The sequence below is a fragment of the Lepidochelys olivacea genome (assembly GCF_965140295.1).
Source record: "Lepidochelys olivacea isolate rLepOli2 genome assembly, chromosome: 8".
NCBI classification, from domain to species: domain Eukaryota; kingdom Metazoa; phylum Chordata; order Testudines; family Cheloniidae; genus Lepidochelys; species Lepidochelys olivacea.
Window position 1 is genome coordinate 66,031,465 of NC_140418.1, and position 20,221 is coordinate 66,051,685.

Below are 20,221 nucleotides of genomic sequence, written 5' to 3' on the forward strand. Positions count from 1 at the left end.
TCTTGAACAGAAACTAGACGAAGTGATGCTCAATTTATCTATTTCAATAACTTGTAAGGCCCCCATTACTTTACTATCTAAGCATCTAACAGTCTTTAATGTATTTCTCTTCTCAACACTTCTGTGAGGTATGGTAGTACTATTAGCCATATATTACAAATGGGGAACTGAGGCAGAGACTGTGACCTGCCCAAGGTCACACACGAAGATTGTGGCAGAGCAGAGACTTCAACCCAGGTCTCCCCAGTACTAGGCTAGTGCCCTAATCCCTGGACTATCCTTCCTTTCTAAAACCTGGAGAAAACAAAGGACTGCTTCCTCCCCGGTTCATAGGGTTTATGAACATGAAACCTGGGCCTGCCCCTTTAGAGAAAAGGCTGATTTTTGGACCCTGTCAGAAGAAAATAACTTCATACAGTCAGCCACCCACCCTTTTTAAGGGAATAAGTGACAATAGCTTTCCTTTTCTCGGTATCTATTTGCTGGTTGAACAATCTAACACCACGTGTCAGGGGTGGCATCCAAGGACACACAATGCTTTTTCAAAAACAGAAACTGCTAATTACCCAAATCCACACATTTTAAAATGAACTCTTACTCGCTCTCCACGCTAGGGTGACCAGATGTCCTGATTTTATAGGGACTGTCCCGATTTTTGGGTCTTTTTCTTATATAGCAGGGGCAGGAAAACCTTTTGGCTTGAGGGCCACATTGGGTTTCCAAAATTGTATGGAGGGCCGGTTAGGGGAGGCTAAAAGAAAAGGAGTACTTGTGGCACCTGAGAGACTAACCAATTTATTTGAGCATGAGCTTTCGTGAGCTACAGCTCACTTCATCGGATGCATACCGTGGAAACTGCAGCAGACTTTATATACACACAGAGAATATGAAACAATACCTCCTCCCACCCCACTGTCCTGCTGGTAATAGCTTATCTAAAGTGATCATCAAGTTGGGCCATTTCCAGCACAAATCCAGGTTTTCTCGCCCTCCACCCCCCACACACAAATTCACTCTCCTGCTGGTGATAGGCTGTGTCTCCCCAAACAGACAGGCGTGGCCTGGCCCTGCCTCCTATCCAACCCTCCAGCTTCTCCCCCCCGACAGCTCCCCGGGGACTCCTGCCCCATCCAACTCCGTCCCCTGACGGCTCCCCGTGGACTCCTGCCCCATCCACCCAACCCACTCCCTGCAGCCCCATCCAACCCCCCCGTTCCCCGCTCTGATCACCCTGCCCCCTAGCCACACTCCCGCCCCCTGACCACCACCCCCAACTCCCCTGCCCTCTATCCAACCCCCACCCGTCCCATACTGCGCCACCAGAGCATGGGGTCAGGCCGCAGCTCTGCAACTGCGCTGCCCGGCCACCCAGAGTGTTGCGCCAGTGGCATGCGGAGACTGCGGGGGAGGGGGAACAGCAAGGGAGGGGCCAGGGACTAGCCTCCTGGGCCAAGAGCTCAGGGGCCGGGCCGGAGGGTCCCACGGGCCGGATGTGGCCCACGGGCTGTAGTTTACCCACCTCTGTTATACAGGCTCCTATTGCCCCTCACCCCATCCCGATTTTTCACATTTGCTGTCTGTTCACCCTACTCCATTCCATGAGGTTCAGTATTTTCTTTTTGCCCTGCTATAATCAACATCACAAACTCCTACAAAGCATATTAAATTCAATTTCCTTCACAATTAATGATGTCACCAAGTGTTACAGAAGAAACAAAGAACCTTGAACTCAGGTGTTGACAGTTCAAAAGCTTTTTCTTTCAATTCACTTTTATACAGGACATTGTTTAAATTAGGCAGATTAAATACACAACTGAGACTCTGACAGTGCACAGAAATAGAATTCCAATTACTGCCCAGCAAGCAACAGACCAGGAAAGCTGTTGCCATTCCAACATTATTCTATTGTTAAACTAATATTTAGACTAGAAATAAAGAAACTGCCTGTCAGATTCCTTTTAAAGAACTTTTATTTAACCCCAGGGTAGAATTTACTTTGGGCTGTCAACAACGCATATAAAGATTTACAATCAGCTGAACCAAACTGCTTTACTGCAGAATAACAGTATCATATCTGTGCCCCGTAGCAAAGCCATAATTAAGGATCTGTCAGCATTTCCATTATAAGCTACTATTTGCAGGAGTTTGCAATTCAGCCGTAAACACTGTTACAAGGCTAAAACTTCATGTACAAGGTCTTGGCTCAGCTGCAATTTATTTTTTTAAGTATGATGCTTTTAAATTATAGAAGTGTAAATAAAACCTTCCGAACCAGACACTATTTTGTATTGCTGATACCTACAAACATTTGAAAAAAAAAATCTGTTTTAGATCCTAATACATTTTTGGTATTTTTTCCCTAACACCCCCCCTCCCCCACAGCTTCAAGATTTCGAATAGGGCTGTCAAGCAATTAAAAAAATTAATTGTGATTAATCGCACTGTTAAACAATATAATGATTTATTTAATATTTTTGATGTTTTCTACATTTTCAAATATATTGATTTCAATTACAACACAATACAAAGTGTAGTGTTCATTTTTTATTACAAATATTTGCACTTTAAAAAACAAAAGAAACAGTATTTTTCAATTCACCTACTCCAAGTATTGTAGTGCAATCTCTTTATCATGAAAAGAGAACTTACAAATGTAGAATTAAGTACAATAAAAATCTGCATTCAAAAATAAAACTATGTAAAACTTTAGTGCCTACAAGTCCACTCAGTCCTACTTCTTGTTCAGCCAACCGCTAAGAGAAACAAGTTTGTTTACATTTACAGGAGATAATGCTGCCCGCTTCTTAATTACAATGTTACCTGAAAGTGGGAACAGGCATTCGCATGACACTGTTGTAGCCAGCATTGCAAGATATTTACATGCCCGATGCGCTTAAGATTCATATGTCCCTTCATGCTTCAACCACATATGTCCATGCTGATGACAGGTTCTGCTCGATAACAATCCAAAGCAGCGCAGACCGACACATGTTCATTTTCATCATCTGAGTCAGATGCCCCCAGCAGAAGGTTGATTTTCTTTTATGATGGTTTGGGTTCTGTAGTTTCCGCATAAGAGTGTTGCTCTTTTAAGACTTCTGAAAGCATGTTCCACGCCTCATCCCTCAGATTTTGGAAGACATTTCAGATTCTTAAATCTTGGGTCAAATGCTGTAACTATCTTTAGAAATTTCACATTGGTATCTTCTTTGCATTTTGTCGAATTTGCAGTGAAAGTGGTCTTAAAACGAACAAAATTTGCTGGGTCATCATTCGAGACTGCTAGAACATGAAATATATGGCAGAATACGGGTAAAGCAGAGCAGGAGACCTACAATTCTCCCCCAAGGAGTTCAGTCACTAATTTAATTAACGCATTTTTTTTTTTAAATGAGCGTCATCAGCATGGAAGCATGTCCTCTGGAACGATGGCCGAGGCATGAAGAGGCACATGAATCTTTAGTGCATGTGGAATGTAAATATCTTGCGACGCCAGCTACAACAGTGCCATGCGAATGCCTGTTCTCACTTTCAGGTGACATTGTAATTAAGAAGTGGGCAGCGTTATCTCCCTTAAACGTAAACAAATTTGTTTCTCTTAGTGACTGGCTGAACAAGAAGCAGGACTGAACAGACTTGTAGGATCTAAAGTTTTACATTGTTATGTTTGAGAGCAGTTAGGTAACAAAAACCCCCTACTTTAGCAAATTGCACTTTCATGATAAAGAGATTGCACTACAGTATTTGTATGAGGTGAACTGAAAAATACTGTCTTATTTTTACAGTGCAAATATTTGTAATAAAAATAATAAAAGTGAGCACTGTACACTTTGTATTCTGTGTTGTAAATGAAATCGATATATTTGAAAGAGAAAAACATCCAAAATATTTAATAAATTTCAATTTAACAGTGCGATTAATTTTTTTAATAGTGATTTTTTTGAGTTAATCATGTGTGTTAACTGCGATTAATCGACAGCCCTAATTTAGGATTATAAAGTAACTGCTATGAATGAAAGATAACTATTCTCTTTAGATAACTACTCTCTTTAGTTAAATTTACTGCTTACTTGATGATAGTCCACAATGTTGGATATTATAGCTTTACAATGCACACTGAAAAAGCCATAAAAACTATACTGTACCTATATACACTAAATCTGCCTTTAAAGTTACCCTTTTTTTTTTTTAGTTCTCCCCATGATGTATGAATGTGGCCTGAGGTGGGTGGGGGGGGGGATTTTTTTTTTTTGAAGTTCAGGTACAAATTCATGTCCACACAACCGTAACTCTGCCCTTCAGAGCTGGCAATAGCCACGGGGAATTATCTGCATGTAACTCCAGCTTTATTCACTGTATTAGGTATAACTGTACTGAATGGTGGAGGAAGCTGTAGTAGCTTGGAAGAGCTGTGATTGTGATACAAGGTAACCTGGGAGACTGTGGCCCTCTGGGGGTGGTGTGAGCCTGGGTGTGTAATCACATAAAAGAGGTGCAAGGAAGGGGAAAAAAAAAAGTTGCCTTTGTCCCTTGACAGACCCAGTATGCCTCATTGCATCACTGCGCTGTGTAGACTGTGTCACTAGCAGGGCCTGGGGGCTTGCCATGGGGATGGTCAGCAGTTAGGTGGGCAAAGAACATGGTCTGTGATTTTAAGGAAGGGTAAGTGAAAGGATAATGTTTGACGATCTAGTGTGCCTACGGTGAAGAAGTTGTGAAAGGGTTTGAAGGAGTTGTAAAATTTAGTATATGTGGAGTTCTCTCTGTGGAATAAGAAAAGCATGAAAGTGTAGGGAGCTCCTGTGCAATACATAGCAAAGGCAAGTGAGAATATCTGTTATGGGCTTATTGGGGCTGACTTAAGACTGCACTGGCATTTACTGTAACTCTGTATTTCCTGGTTTTCACTAGTTTGAGCTTTGCTCAACTCGATGTTCTGGAAGGGTGTCAGCTATCATCAGGCAACCTTAACTCTGCATTAAAGTACAAGGGTTTTTTTGGACATTTAATAGATATACTGGCAAACCACTGTTAGTATAGCCACTGTCAAGTCCATGTGACTGGGTCCTCTGACCATTTATCTAGAGGATTTTTTTTTTTTTTTTTAAATCTCAGGAATTAAATTGATTGCTAGTTTATAAAGGTAAGTCGAGACACTCTCCAAACTATCTTAAGTTAATTGACAACCAATTAGGTACAAAATTTACTGCAGACAAGCCTTAAAATAGACCTCCAGCAAAAGTACTGCAAAAAATTCAACATTCTTGATATCTCCAAGGGAAAACATAAGGAAAAAAAGGTATTAGAAAAACCCACACCTTTCAGGCCTCCTAGGTACATCATAAAGTAACAAGATGGGGAATATATTTTTTTTTTTTAAAAAGGTCACTTAAGAAAAGATAGAAAAAAATCACTGCTAAGTGCATCACATTCACAACAGGAAAGTCATTAATATGCATGAAGAGCATACTTCAGCCATTCCAAAAATACATGAAATTATATTTATTTTATCACTATTGGCATAATGTGTACAAAAGAGCCTCAGAGCTTTCTAAGGTATTGTATTAGTACAATTCCACCCTCCTTGCCAATACGCAAGTTGAATGGCGAATAATTTTTAACGTGTCAGCACTGTAATAAGGCAAATAAAATAAATGTAAATTTATTGAGACATTTAATTATACCAATCAACAAGTTTCTGAAAATGTAATTTGTAATATAAAAAATTAGAATAATAAATTATTTACCTCCTTCTGGAAAAGGAAGAAATGGATGTAGTTGTAAGGTCAGGTTCCCACTCATCAGCAGGATCATAAAATACATCAGCTTTGTTACTACCATTACTCTGAAAGGAGAAGAAAATCCAGTTCTTTTAGCTATGTTAAAAAGAGGAATGGTGTAATAAAAGCTTACAATTTATTTGTAAAGAAAATAGGCTGGTCTTTAACATTAGCATTTGCCTTTGAAATAAATGTTTGTTGGCTTGCTTGTTAAGGTTATGTCTACATTAGACCTCTGTGTCTCAAGTTAACTGATCGTAATTAACTTGAAGTACTTAATATATTTGTAACTGCTAATGCAGAAACATCTCCACAGACTTGTTGCAGGCTACAAACTTTTATTGAGTGTCCACACTAGCCTTTACAAACGAGATAAAAGTTTAGGGAAGACAATGTCCAGCCTCCTGGATTTGGGGAAGCCAAGGACAAAACTACTTTACAGCTCACTCCCTAAAGCAGAACAATAAAGACTCAATGCATTTAGATTTCACTAAAGTTTCTTGCATTATAACAACATTTAGAATTACATAACAATTCTAGCCATATTTTTCCATATGTAATGGCAAAACTAGAGGTTAGGTGCTAAGACCAAAGCAGTTCCTAACAGTAAATATACCTAAATTCACTTTTTTTATTTGATATACATACATAGAAACAGAATTTCCCCCAACTCCCTCCCCACACATCCGTTTACAAAATTTGAACCAGATAATACTGAAAGAAGAATTCTGGAGCTTTCTTTTTAAATTTCTGATTTCAGATACCCACATTTGTCTGAAGAAATTATTCTTTCAGATGAAAGGGTTTCATGTTTCACCATTTGAGGGGCAATTTTCTTTTAAAGGTTTGATAAATATTACAGAATAACATTTTCCAAACATGAAAAGCCAGTATTTTTTCCATTGAGAAAATTTTTTTCAAATGGTATTTTTGGGGCTCCAGGGGCTCAAACTGTCTTTTCAAATTCCAAGCTTGAGTTAGGCCTGTTCTACACTACAAAAAGTTAGGTCGCTGTGTCAACCTGGTTGTACACTTAAATGTCTCTGCCACTGATGTGTGTGCCCCATTACACTGACATAGAAACACCAGCTCCCTGAGCAGCATTGCGCTATGGTCAACGTGTAGAAATCGACACAGCTCAAGTGAAGACATGAGTTACCCATGTCGACCCGAAAAGTCCGCCAGCAGCTGCCCCACAATGCCTAACGCTGACTGCTCTGGTCACAATTGTTAACTCCAGGGGTCATGCATATCAGAAGTCCCTCCATGTTTAAAACCCCTCATGTATTTTGAAATGGCTTTTCCTAGTTGTCCAGCTGGGTGAGCACAACTCCATCTGCTCTCCCTTGCTGTATGCAACTTCCCAGCTGACTATGTCAGCTACACACTTCAGATGCACTCCTGCCTGGAGTAGACAGGAGCTATTGGATCTCCTGGGGCTGCGGGGAAAAAGACTGTGCAGGCACAGCTCTGAACCAGCTGTAGAAGTGTCCACATCTATGAACAAAAAGAACAGGAGTACTTGTGGCTACTGCCGTTTGAACTGCTTATGTGCCGGGGCTGACATGTAGAGACACAGGATTTTCAGGGTGGTGCGGAAGTCCTTCTGGCCATGCAACTTGCTGTCTGTTTGCTCTGCAAATAGGGCCCCCCCCCGGTCGAAGGGCAGGTCTTGCAATGACTGCTGGGCCTCAGTGGACAACCCAGAGAGGAGCAACCAAGAGACTCGCCGCATGGAGATAGCAGAAGCCCTGGTGCAGGCAGCAGCATCTGATGTTGCCTGGAGGGCCGCCTCAGCCACAGTCGTGCCCTCATAGAGGATCACTCGGAACTCCTTCTTAGAAGCCATGGGGAGCGACCCTTCGAACTTGGCCATTGCTTGCCAAATACTGAAGTCATATCGGTCAAGGAGGGCTTGGTGGTTGGCTACTCTCACCTGAAGGCTGGAAGACTAAAACTTTATGTCCGAAAAGATCCAGCCTCCTCAAGTCTTTATTTTTGGGGGTGGCCCCGGGTTGTCCCTGCCTCTCCTTGTGGTAAACCACCTTGATCACAAGGGAATTGGGGGCTGAGTGGGAGTATAGGTATTCGTGCCCTTGTCTTGGCATGAAGTACTTAGGTTTGGCCCTTTTAGAGATAGAGGCCAGGGAAGAGGGGGTCTGCCACAGGGCATTACTGATTTTGGAGACCCCTTCATGAAGGGATAGGGCCACCCTGGTGGGAGCAGAGGAACAGAGGACGTCAAAACAGAGAGTCCGAGGGCTCTTCCAATTCCTCTGCCTGAAGCCCAAGGTTAGAAGCGACCCTCTTCAAAAGTTCCTGGTGCGCTTTGGTGTCATCCTGAGGAACTGGGTGAGGGGGGCCCCCATGATAGCCTCATCTGGCAAGGATGCCAGTGCTGCAGGAATCTCCATGCCCATTGGTGGTCCAGCAGCTTGCTCTCCTGGACACGCAGGGTCTTACCCCCTGAAGCCTCGAGCATCGGAGGGGGATGGGATACTGAGGCTGCTAGCCTCTCCGAGGCTCTCCACACCAATTGGGCATCCTGGGAAGGTTGAGTGAACCCCCAGGGTGCTGGCCACTGCGCTTGGTTTTGGTGCTGATAATATACTGCCGACCACTGGGGCAGGTTTTGGTGCTGATAATATAGTCAGCACTGCCACTACTGGGGCTTGTCCCGCGGTCAGGGAACCTCGCTCTGAGCCAGAGCTACCAGCGGAGCAGTCGGTACCAGGCGACCAGGATTGGGCTGAGTGGTGGCTCTTGTCCGACCGGTGCCTGTTGCTGCATCCCGAAGCCAACCTGTCCAAGCGACATTGTCTTGGTCTGGGTCTTGGGGACTGATGATGTTCAGAGTATCTGCGTCGGATACCCAGAAATCCATGCCTCATGCTACTCGACTGGTACCGGGAAACCGAACAGGACTGTGAGCTACTATGGGCCGGTTGCCAGGAGGACCGTCCTCAGTAGGGCAATATCCTTCTTGGAGACGGGTCATGACGGCCCTGCAATTCACAGTCTCTGGTGTCTGATCAGCCCCGGGATCATTACCGGGCACTTGGAGACAATTGGGGTTGGTCCTAGAGTTCCTGCTGGGTGGTGTGTGCCCCAGAGAGTCTGCATCAATCCACGGGCGAGGTACACCTTGAGTCCCTTGATTAGTGCCCCCATGCAGGGACCGAAGAGGGCTCAGCTGAGCCTGCCTCTCTAGTCCTGAGGTGTGACTGCTTCGGGCAGGTGAGCAATGGTGAGATGTCCCTCTCTATGGGGAATGGTGCCGCTGAGGCAGGGACACGTGTATGGATCCCAACGCGGGTTTTCCCCGAGACTGGGATACCGCTGGAGCTGGTGAGCATGACACTGAGGATCAGGACCTCCTGAGCTGCTTGAAGGCCTTTGGGCGTGAACAGCACCTGAAGCTGGCTGCAGCCTGCACGGCTATCTGGGGTAGGCTGCACCGCTCTACCTGAGCTGGGACCCGAGTTCCCAACAGGGGCTTTGAGCTACCTGGCACAGGTTGTGGCTCTCCCCCAGCCCTCTCCTTTCCCTTATGGGACGTAGGAGATCTTCCGCTCACAATCTTTTTCGGTTTCTTCACTGGAGCAGTGGAGGGGGACCGGTGCTGGCTCCTGGATGGCACCAGCAGAGCACACAGAGGCCGCACTGCTCCGGTGCCAGAGTGAGTCCTGACTCCATCAGGAACACTTTCAGACAGATATCGCGCTCCTTCTTCGTCCTAGGTTTGAAGGACTTGCAGATACGGCTCTTGTCACTTTTGTGCCCTTCACCTAAGCACCTTAGGCAGCTGGTATGTGGATCACTGATGGGCATAGGCCATTTACAGCGTTCGCAGGGCTTAAAGCCTGGGGACTGGGGCAATCCCCGTCCCCTGGCCAAGTCCCATTCAGGACTATCAAAGAGTTGGGAAATACTACTAAGGATAACTAAGAACTACTAACTAAATACACAACATTACAGGTTTTCAAAGTTTGCAAGAACTAAGAACGAAACAATGCTAGCCGAAGCAGAAGTTCCAGCACCACCACTGACTGCAAGAAGGAACTGAGGGTGGAGGGAGCTGGTGGCACCCCTTATACTGCGCCGTGTGGGCACCACTCCAGAGGGCAACAGAGCCAGTCCCCTGCAGATACCGCTAAGAGAAAAACTTCTGGCACCGGTGCATGTGGCGAGCACACACACCTAATATGGAATGCACATGAGCAACCGCTCAAAGAAGTAGCCTCCCTTTCTGTTGATGTACTCTATAATAAGGTGAACTAGGGCCAAAACAGGAACGTGCATGCTGTCTATTGCTCCACCGCAGTTTGGGAACCCCATAACTGAAAAGACATCCACTATACCCTGCACATAGCAGAGAGTCACAGTCCTGCACAGCATGATTAATGGCCCTGCACTTTTGCATGACAATGGCCCCCCACAGTGGATTTTCCTACTGACTGGTAGCAATCCAGCATTGTAAATTTCCACAGTGTGTTCACCACTTGTTTCTCTACTGTCAGTGCAGCTCTCAGTTTGGTGCCCCTGCATCAGACGGCTTCAGCGAGCTCAGCACACAGATCCAGGAATGTGGCCTTGGACATCCAAAAGTTCTGCAGCCACTGCTCATCATCCCAAATCTGCATTATGATGCAATCCCACCACTCAGTGCTCATTTCTTGGTCCCAGTAGTGGCACTCCACCATTTGCAGCAGTTCTGTGAATGCCACCAACAACCTTGAATTGGTTCTTGCTATGTCTCACAGCAAAGTGACTGCCAGGAAATCATCCCCACGGTTCTTCTTTGCAGCTCTGCAAATACCAGAGAATCATGCGTCCTGTGCTTGCAACACCCAGGACAACAGTGCAGAGCTGTTCAGACACCCTGTTCTGTCAGAGATGACAGACAGTGACAAGTCTCACACACATTCATGGAAATTGAAAATAGGCAATAAAAATGATAGGATACAGATATTATGGAATGGAGTACACTGCATTATGGGAAGTTGACCCCTTGCTCTTAGTCACTTCTATGCTATCCATTTCTGCCCCACCTTGCATTGCCAAAACTACCCAAAAGAGAGCACACTGAGTGTGTTGCACTTTGGGATACCTCCCTATGGTGCACTGCACAGTGACACAAGCACTCCCGGTGAATACACGCAGCACCGACACAAGGAGCCAAGTATGCACATGCACAAGAGATATACTAACCGTAGTGGCTGTATGCTGACATAAGTTGTGTCAGCAAAACTTTGTAGTGTAGACACAGCCTGAATGCTCCATCAGAATTAGTGTTTTTGAAATGTTTGAAGGAATTTAGTTTAGAAACAGCAAAAATCAAAATGTTTGATTATAACCTTGACATAGCACATTGTTTTCTATTAATTTTTCAACAATGCATGAGGCTGTGCACAAAATAAATGCTGAAAGGAAAAAAGAACAAGTGTGCATATATCCACACCATCTGAATATACACACTGAAGTACATAAAAACTAATTAAGACAAACTGTTTTATGGTCCCACTTGATAGCTTTGGACCCTTCCTGCACTGCAGCCAGCTCTCACCTCTGAATACCATCTACTATGTTTGTTTTAGTATGCAATTAGATTGCACCCTCACATATTGCACACACTGAAGAAAAGATACTGCACTCTGCAAAGCTCCTGAAATGAGAACGGGAATGCAGCAGAAAGACCACTCTTTGTGCCCTCCTAAAAATGGAAGGAATCTGAAGAGGCCCAGCAGATTGGGTGAACTTTTTACTAGGCTTTGTAAGCTACCAGTTCTAAAACTTCACACAATGTATAAATCCATGGTGCTCTTTAGGACATATTGTCCTAGAACATGGGCAATTTACACTGTGCTTATATGTTTATAAAGAATTGTACAAAGATGGGTTTATTTCCTCTGACACATTTTCCTCCTGCACAGACCAAGGCCTACCATTTTAACTTTGATACGCCGTGGGAAAAGAAGTTGCATACATACAAGACTAAATAAAAAGGGCAATATAATTATGAAGGTGTTGTCTGCATTCATGAAATTTCAAATTTTAAAAGTTTTTTTTTAAATAATGTACAACTGTGGAGTCAAATACAGATACCTTTCTTCTTTTTTCCTGCCCCCCCACCCCTTCCTTTGCACGTGCTCTTGTTATGTACAAAGCATTAATGTTAACACCATCTACCCTAATACAAAACACTGCATGTACAAAGGGAACAAGGTATAAATTCTATAGTTTGTCTAAAGGAGATGTAATTAGAGTGATGGAAATTTTTGCTGCATTTCACTAATATAGTTTAAAGAACAGTTTATTAGGAGACAGATGCTTTACATTGAAAAAAGGTCTTTAAACCCTTCTCCAACCCTTCAACATCTAAGATTGCACTTGAAAACAAGGATCTAGCTGAATGTCAAATTGTGTGTTTGACTAGCAAGATCCAAAAACTAGTGAAAATTTGAAAAAAAAAATCCATAAAACTTTTAAAATCGATATTTTCTCCAAATGTGTGAGCACACGCGCATGCACGCACACACCCAGTTACAAACATAGTCCAGGTCCAGAAGGCATCACTCAGTTTTTGCTAAGTAAATGAGAGCTTTACCTGAGGAAGGATGGAGTAAATGTAAAATGCATAAAACTGAGTAAAAACTAGGATTTCCCCTACCTACATAAAAAGCACAGATGTTTAGTTCATTAAAAATCTGTCAAAATCTGGACTCTAACTCCTGTTTGATTTCATCGATATAGCGTAAATTAAATGTTTACAATTAGTGAAGTTTTTCTTCAATTCTTACAGACCTCATAGAGTTCTTTCATTGCTGCTAGCTTATATTCAAACTTCTCCAGGCTCCAGAAAGTTGCAATTTCCAGCTTGAGGTTACGAACCAGCACTTTAACAGAAGGTCCAGTGCCATTTCCTTGTTCTGATATATCATGTCTAATTTTAAAAAAAATAGAAAAGCTATGATCACCAAAATTAACAAAAGAGTGCACTAGTGGAACACTATGAGGCTAATAGTTTGCCAATAGTAGACAAAGATTAGTTTTGAGAAATTTGGCTTGCTTAAGTAACAAATAATATCAAGGGGATAATTAAAATAATAGAACCATAGAACTGGAAGGGACCTCTAGAGGTCATCTAGTCCAGTCCTCTGCACTAGATGGCAAGACTAAATATTATCTAGACCATTCCTGACAGGTGTTTGTCTAACCTGCTCTTAAAAATCTCCGATGATGGAGATTCCACAACCTCCCTAGGCAATTTATTCCAGTGCTTAACCACCCTAACAGTTAGGAAGTTTTTCCTAATGTCCAACCTAAACCTCCCTTGCTGCAATTTAAGCCCACTGCTTTTTATCCTATCCTCAGGAGGTTAAGAAACAAATTTTTTCTTCCTCCTCCTTGTAACAACCTTTTACATACTTGAAAACTGTTATGTCCCCCTCTCAGTCCTCTTTTCCAGACTAAACAAACCCAATTTTCCCATCTTCCCTCAAAGGTCATGTTTTCTAGACCTTTAATCATTTTTGTCACTCTTCTCTGGACTCTCTCCAATTTGTCCACATCCTTCTTGAAATCTGGCGCCCAGAACTGGACACAATACTCCAGTTGAGGCCTAATCAGTGCGGAGTAGAGCAGAAGAATTACTTCTCGTGTCTTGCTTACAACTCCTACTAATACAGGAGTAATCAGGTTGGTTCGGTAAAATTTTCTTGTAATACAGTCAGATTCAAGGGAGAAATTCCAAAATAGTATACAAGATCCTGGCTCTTGAGAAGCCTTAAATAGAAGTTTCTCTGTTGTGTATTTATTATAAGTGAGTTTACTCAAAATAGCTTGCAAACCAACAGTTTTGAGTTAAGAGTAATAAGCAAAAGTTTTCTAAGAAAAAGCTCATTCCACATCTAACATCAAGTTCAGTTATTTTTTACACGTGCCTTGTGTGTGAATTAGGAAACTCACCTGCAGAAGACTGTGTGCTTTCCTAATTTACTACTAATGGTATTGGCCTCCTGGATCATCAGAGAGAGTTTCATAGAATTCCAGTTAGGCTTAACTAAATAAAAAACACATAAGATCATGATTGACTGGATCAAACATACTGAAATGATCCCAGACCAAAAAAGGAGACCTTTAAAGGAGTTTGGTGGGCAAGGCAGTCACACGGACTTCCAATTTACTGAAAACACTAAAAGACAGATAACACTTTCAAAGGATATTTCAAAACTGGAATGCCATTTAAATCATGGCAGGTATCACATTTGAATGGTTTCAGAAACAAATACATTTTACCTTCCTGCTCTGGTCCTCCAGTCTCCACAACTGTGTTTCCTGCTCTTTCCCACAAAGCCTAGACCACCTGATAATGGGAGAACCTTTGGGTCTGCTGAGGAAGCATGCTAATCTACATGTTTGTTCACCCAGATCAACTAAATGTGAACAAAGTATCACTCTAGCGCTGCCTGATGTGCATGTCTCAAGAAGGGCAAGGATTGCATCCAAACAGTAAAGATGAAGATCATATAACTTCAATTCCACCAAGATAACATGTTGGGGTAAGAGATTAAGCTACTAGGATCCCATCTCAGCTAGAAATGCAGCAATTTTCTCACAAGAAGAATGGTGAAAACAGAGACTAAAGAGGTGTGTCTGTCAGAAAGTAAACATCCCAGCAAGCGGGAAGAGAAGGGGAGAAAGGCTCTCCATTGCCTGATGGCAGAGGAAATAATGAATTGAAAGTTATACTGTACACAACCTCCCTCCTCCCCACATACTAGTTATTGTTTTATTCCCATTTCCACGATTCTGTTGGAGAATTTCTATTTCTTTAGCAATTTTCTGCTTCTCAGCCTCCAGAGCTTCAAGAATCTTTGCATGACGAATAGTATGATCTTCTAAAGCCTAAAGAAAAGACATATAGATCCATCCATGACAATGTTTTTACAAAAAGCAAAAGGATAAAACAGGGCGAGAGGTTATTTTATCTTTTGAGGGTAAAAGCTTTACAATAAACTTCTTTTTGATCTGATCCCTCTACTACATCAGTTAAGAAGACACAAATTCTACCAATTTTTATTGCTTGCTTAAATTCTCACATGTATATGTTGGAGCATTTATTATTTAGATGGGACTGCTGAATTCAAGAAAAAGGGAACAGAATTTTCTATCAATTATTTTAAAAAGAAAAAATCTCTATCATAGAAATTTAAAGATGAAAAAAATGTGCACTAGCAGTCATGGAAAATAATGAAGTTTTGGTGTCTACTGCAGTCAGCAAATGTAGAAACCTAATCTAGGTCAAAATGTAAGGTATTACATCTATTAATACTCTTTAGGAATAATTCCTCGTTTTCAGGGGTGCTGTCAAGTCTCCTTTCATGTTTTTATCTGATGAAACAAATTTTGAAAGTATTCTGGCTCCCTCAGATATTTCCCCAAATACTTAACATTCTAGACATTGCTTGCACTTATGCCTGAGTCCATCATTTTTGGTGAGCTCAACATTCCCCTAAGTTTGGAATATCAGCAACCCAGCCCTCATTACATAAAATTATAGCTTGTTATTTCTGATTCCCCAAATAGCAGCTGATTTAATAGGAGGACAGTAAATGAGACGTGTCTATCTTAAAATCATTTTGGAGAGGACTATTTTTAAGAGAGCCAATGAAGTTAAATAATACTATAATGGTGTGTTTAAATAGATGTTTGATCAGACAAAACACATTTTAAAATTACCTGTCTGGTGGCGAATGTCTCCATTTCCAGACGCTTCTTGCTGAAATGTACTTCCAACTCAAGATGTTGCTTTGCTTTTTCCAGTTCTTTTATTTTGTTAGTAGTCTGCTGGTTATTCATTTCCTGAATTTGTTTCTTATGAGATTCTTCTCTCTAAAAAAACAAAGGACAGAATGTATGGGATATAGGAAAAACATCACATGCTTCAGCTCATCCAACCCATTCGGTGAAGATAGATATTAGAGTCGGTTCTTCTTTCAGTCCATAAGAGATTTATTACCACTATAGATTACAGAGATAAATTCACTTTTGCAGCAATGGGAGGTTATATCCCAGTCAATGAACATCAACTATTATACCCTGTAGTACATTTGCAGAGAAGTAAAGTATCATAAATTTATCACTTTGCCACCATATATTATTCTCTGTTAATTATATCAAGCCAGCACACTGTGAAAATTTTATCCTGCTTGTAACAGTCCTTGCCCCAAAGAACATGCAAGCTAGCAGAACAGCAAATGCAAGAAAGAATGAAAACGCCGTGCAAAAAGAATGCATTATAGCTGGAATACTTCATACAATAGGTGGACTTTTATAAGTGTTTCAAAGGAGAGGAGAGATAGAGCCAGGGATTCAGCTGTTCAGGCACGCGAGACAGCATGAAAGATTACACAATCCACGTTTTGGTTTAATTATACAAAGCAATTTACCAGTTCTGCTTCCAGTGATTTTATCTTGCTTTCATATACTTTTTTTTGAGAAATAAGTTCTTGTTGAGCCATCTCTTTTGCAACCTTTATACCTTGCATCATTTCTTCCTTGGCTTTCAGTCGTGCCTCTTCAATTTCTGATTCAAGTCTGGAAGTAGTGAGTAACTTAAATTAAAATGTTAGCTTTTAACCTTTTTTAGTATGTTGTATATGAGTTAAAAAGACTAACAAATGCTATATTAATTACTTTATTGCTTCTGTCAAAAGTGAAATTTAGGTCTAAAAACCTCTCATTTTAATTGTGGTGGGTGTGCTAAGTGTTTTGTAGTTTATTGATTATTGGTTCTCACGTCCCCCAATGGAAAAAAATCGAGAGAGAGAGAGAGAGAGAGACTGAGACTTTTTAGCCACAGCTGCTACATTTTATGTCTATTTTATTACATTTGATTTCAAGAACTGTTTTGAGAATCTTTCACAAATAGTATCTGCTGTAGAAACTCACAAATCTACAGTCACGTGGATTAGAAGAGCCAAACTTTAAGTCAGTGAGGACTGCAGATTTCCAAGTGCCATGGGTGGCCCTAGTGGGCTGATAGCATGCTTTCTATGGGCCAACAGGGTGCCACATCACACACACTAGTCCCTTAGCACCTATACTACCACTTACAGCTGGATACAAATGTTGTTCACCATCCTCTGTGTTGTTGCTGCTGCTCTATAAAAGGTAAGGTACTCTGTGCTCCTACACTGATCTAATCAGAGTGGGAAGAGAAAGCCTGCAGCCAAAACTATATTGGGGGTTAGGCATAGGGAGCTTTAGAATAGCTGCATCCTTCCTGTCTAGCTGCAGATCCTGGAAGAGTCACCACTGTTCCTCATGTGTGCTTCCCATGACATAGAGCCCAGGCACAGAAAACTATTACTCCTGGGGGAATTCTGCACCACTGTGCATGCATATTTCATGTGCCGCATATATATTTTAATTAAAAAATTTATTTATTTAATGTTTGCAGAAAATAGCTTCTACTGAAAAGTTGATGCAGTGCTGCCTTTTGCACACCAGAGGGTGCTGTGGTGCTAGAACACAGCAGCTGCTCCTGCCAGCCCCAGTTAGGATAGGGAAGAGAAAGTCTGCCTTCTTCACAGCGTTTGTCGGGCCATGTCAGGAGACAGGAGATATGGGGAGACAGACAGTGTGGGGCTGCTGAGGGGGGTCAGACAGGGGCTCATAAGGGCTAGTGGGTGATGACAGACTAGGGCAGGGGCTGAATGGGAGTGGAGGTGCAGGGCCACATGGGCAGAGGGGGAGGGCGTGCAGGACCACATGGGGACAAATGTGCCTAATTGAATGAGAGAGGCTAGGAGTCAGGCAGGGTCTGCATGGGGGACGCTCCCTAACACCACCTTCCACTCCCCCCACAAAAACACTTGTTCTATACTTTTCCCACCCATTCCCAACAACTGTTCAAGTTCATACCCAAGCTCCTTCCCAGCAACTACTTTCCTCTCCTTCAGCTTCTCCATTACCCCTGACTCCCCCAAGCCTTTGCACTGCTTTCGAGAGGGGTGTGGGAAATATGGTTTAAATCAATTATTACTCAGAGTTCTGTATTAATATGCCTAGTAAGGAATCTATTTGTCAAAAAACGTTTCCCGAATCTTTTTTGTTGTCTGTATTGTTACAGAAATACTCGTTGACAGGTATTTTGAAATAAGTTACCAAAATAATTTAAACTGGTGTGATAATATTGTGTTATTCTGACAAATAAAATATGAAGAATTTTGCAATATTGTGTTGGATTTTTGTAGTGGAATAAACTTTCAATTTAATCTTTTGGCAAGCAAGAAGATTCCATGTGAGAAGACAATTTTAGCAGAATTCAGGCTTATGATGGAAATATGTCATAATAAGAATTATGTGAATTCCAAACAGTTAATCAAAAGAGTGCACAGAGATTACAAAAATAAATGTTTCATGGTTATAAAAACATTCCAATATCATTGTGTGTGTATTCAACTTTATTAAAATTTTGGATTTTATGAGAAGTAAAGCCTGACTTTTTTTTTTTTTTTTTTACACACACTTTCACTTATTCTTATGCAGTTTATATGCCTATACATTTCTAGAAGACAGCATGCTGCATTAGCAGATGAGCAGTTTATTTTTAACTTGGAAGGTGCCACAATACTTACTGTGACCTCTGTGCAACCAACAGTTCATTTTTTGCAAATTCGAAATCTTTTGGCCCATCACATGAAAGGGTAGTCCCACAAGATGGCTTTTTTACTTTCTGAACCTCTACTGGATGATTAAACCTGAAATAATGGTCTCCACCAAGAATCACACGATCACCCTGCAAAATACAGACACTATCAGTCTCTAATCTTACAATCAAATATATATATAATACATCAAAATATCCAGTGTTCTGTCAGGATGAACGATTCAAGAGCCTTCTCAAAATCTGCAGTCAACAGATAATTTACCGTTCATGCCAGGTGTTTTCAAAGCCATGCATAAATATATTTATTTTTGTATCAGTGATGGATAACTTACGTGATGCATAACTGTTGGCTCTGAAATGTGTTTCCCATTAACATATGTCTTTGCTTCTCTGAGTGGCGTAATACTCACTCTACCATCAACATTTTTGATAACACTGAAAGTGAGAAACATCAGATGTGACAGCAATAGCTAATCATGAACAAAAAACCAAGTTATGTAACTTAACTCCGGCTATCCATGAAATTCATGACTTAGATAATGTGACTTTGAATCTCTTTCCTCCCCCGCCCAAGCCTATCCTGACTACAGAATGAACCCCACCTGAGAGGAATCAGGCAATTTCCTCTTCAAGAAGGACATTGATAAATTGAAGAGGGTTCAGGAAAGAGCCACAAGAATGATTAAAGGATTAGAAAACCTGCCTTATAGTGATAGACTCAATCTATTTAGCTGAACAAAGAGAAGGTGGTGAGGGGGTGACTTGATTACAGTATCAGTATCCACAGGGGGAAACACATTTAATAAATAGGCTCTTCAGTCTATCAGAGAAAGATATAACATGATCCAATGGTTGGAAGTTGAGTTAGACAAATTCAGGCTGGGAATAAGGTGTAAATTAACGGTGAGAGTAATTAACCATTGGAACAATTTACCAAGGTTATGGTGGATTCTTCATCACTGACAATAATTAAATCAAGATTGGATGTTTTTTAAAGGTAAATTCTGTGGCCTGTGTCACACAGGAAGTCAGACTAGATTATCACAATGGTCTCTTTTGGCCTTGGAATCTATTAATCTATAAAAAGCAGAAGGTGGCTGCAGTAAAATGGCAGAGATTGAGAGAGGCTCCTGCAGGGAAGACCCTCAGGCAAGGGGGAATTGCTGCAGCTAAGAAGGGCAGGGTGTAGCCTGCTAAGGCAGTAAGGACTCTGACCAGATCAGGAGCATTTGGGCTGCACCTGGCTGAAGGGAAAGCTTTATGTTTAGTTTTGAGCTTTAAGTTAGTACATCAGACCATAAGAAGGGCTGTTGTGATTGGATTGATGAATAGAGGTAAGATAAGAACAGTCACAAGAGGTCAATGTGGTTGCACAAGGAGCTTTTTAGCTATCTAAAAAGCTAAAGGGATACATACAAGTAATGTCACAAAGAAAGTATACATGGGAATAGCGTGAGTGTGTAGGGACAAAATCAGGAACGCCAAGGCAAAGAACGAGTTACAGCAGGCAAGGAATACTAGAGAGAACAAGAAGGGGTTCTTCAAATATGACAGACAAAAAAGAAAGATCAGAGTTGGTGTGGGTCTGCTGCTCAATGGAGAAGGCGAGCTGGTAACAGAAGATGACAGGAAGGCAGAGCTACTCAACGCCTACTTTACTTCAGTCTTCTCACAAAATATAATGTGACCGGACAACTAGCGAAGCTACCATAGACAATAAAGGGGAAGGGAGACAGATCGGGATAAGTAAAGAACACTTCTGACA

At 41.7% G+C, this 20,221-nt stretch overlaps 1 protein-coding gene across 1 annotated transcript in view; it reads right to left on the reverse strand.

Moving 5' to 3' along the window:
- Window positions 1-20,221, reverse strand: part of KIF14 (kinesin family member 14) — a 69,333-nt gene that overhangs the window by 25,389 nt on the left and 23,723 nt on the right. The window contains exons 15-22 of the mRNA XM_084636438.1: window positions 18,789-18,891; window positions 18,425-18,585; window positions 16,232-16,379; window positions 15,522-15,674; window positions 14,561-14,687; window positions 13,749-13,842; window positions 12,585-12,723; window positions 5,748-5,845 (exon numbers count right to left, since the gene is read on the reverse strand). Coding sequence (XP_084492564.1) covers window positions 5,748-5,845; window positions 12,585-12,723; window positions 13,749-13,842; window positions 14,561-14,687; window positions 15,522-15,674; window positions 16,232-16,379; window positions 18,425-18,585; window positions 18,789-18,891 — 1,023 coding nt within the window. The remainder of the gene's footprint in view (window positions 1-5,747; window positions 5,846-12,584; window positions 12,724-13,748; window positions 13,843-14,560; window positions 14,688-15,521; window positions 15,675-16,231; window positions 16,380-18,424; window positions 18,586-18,788; window positions 18,892-20,221) is intronic.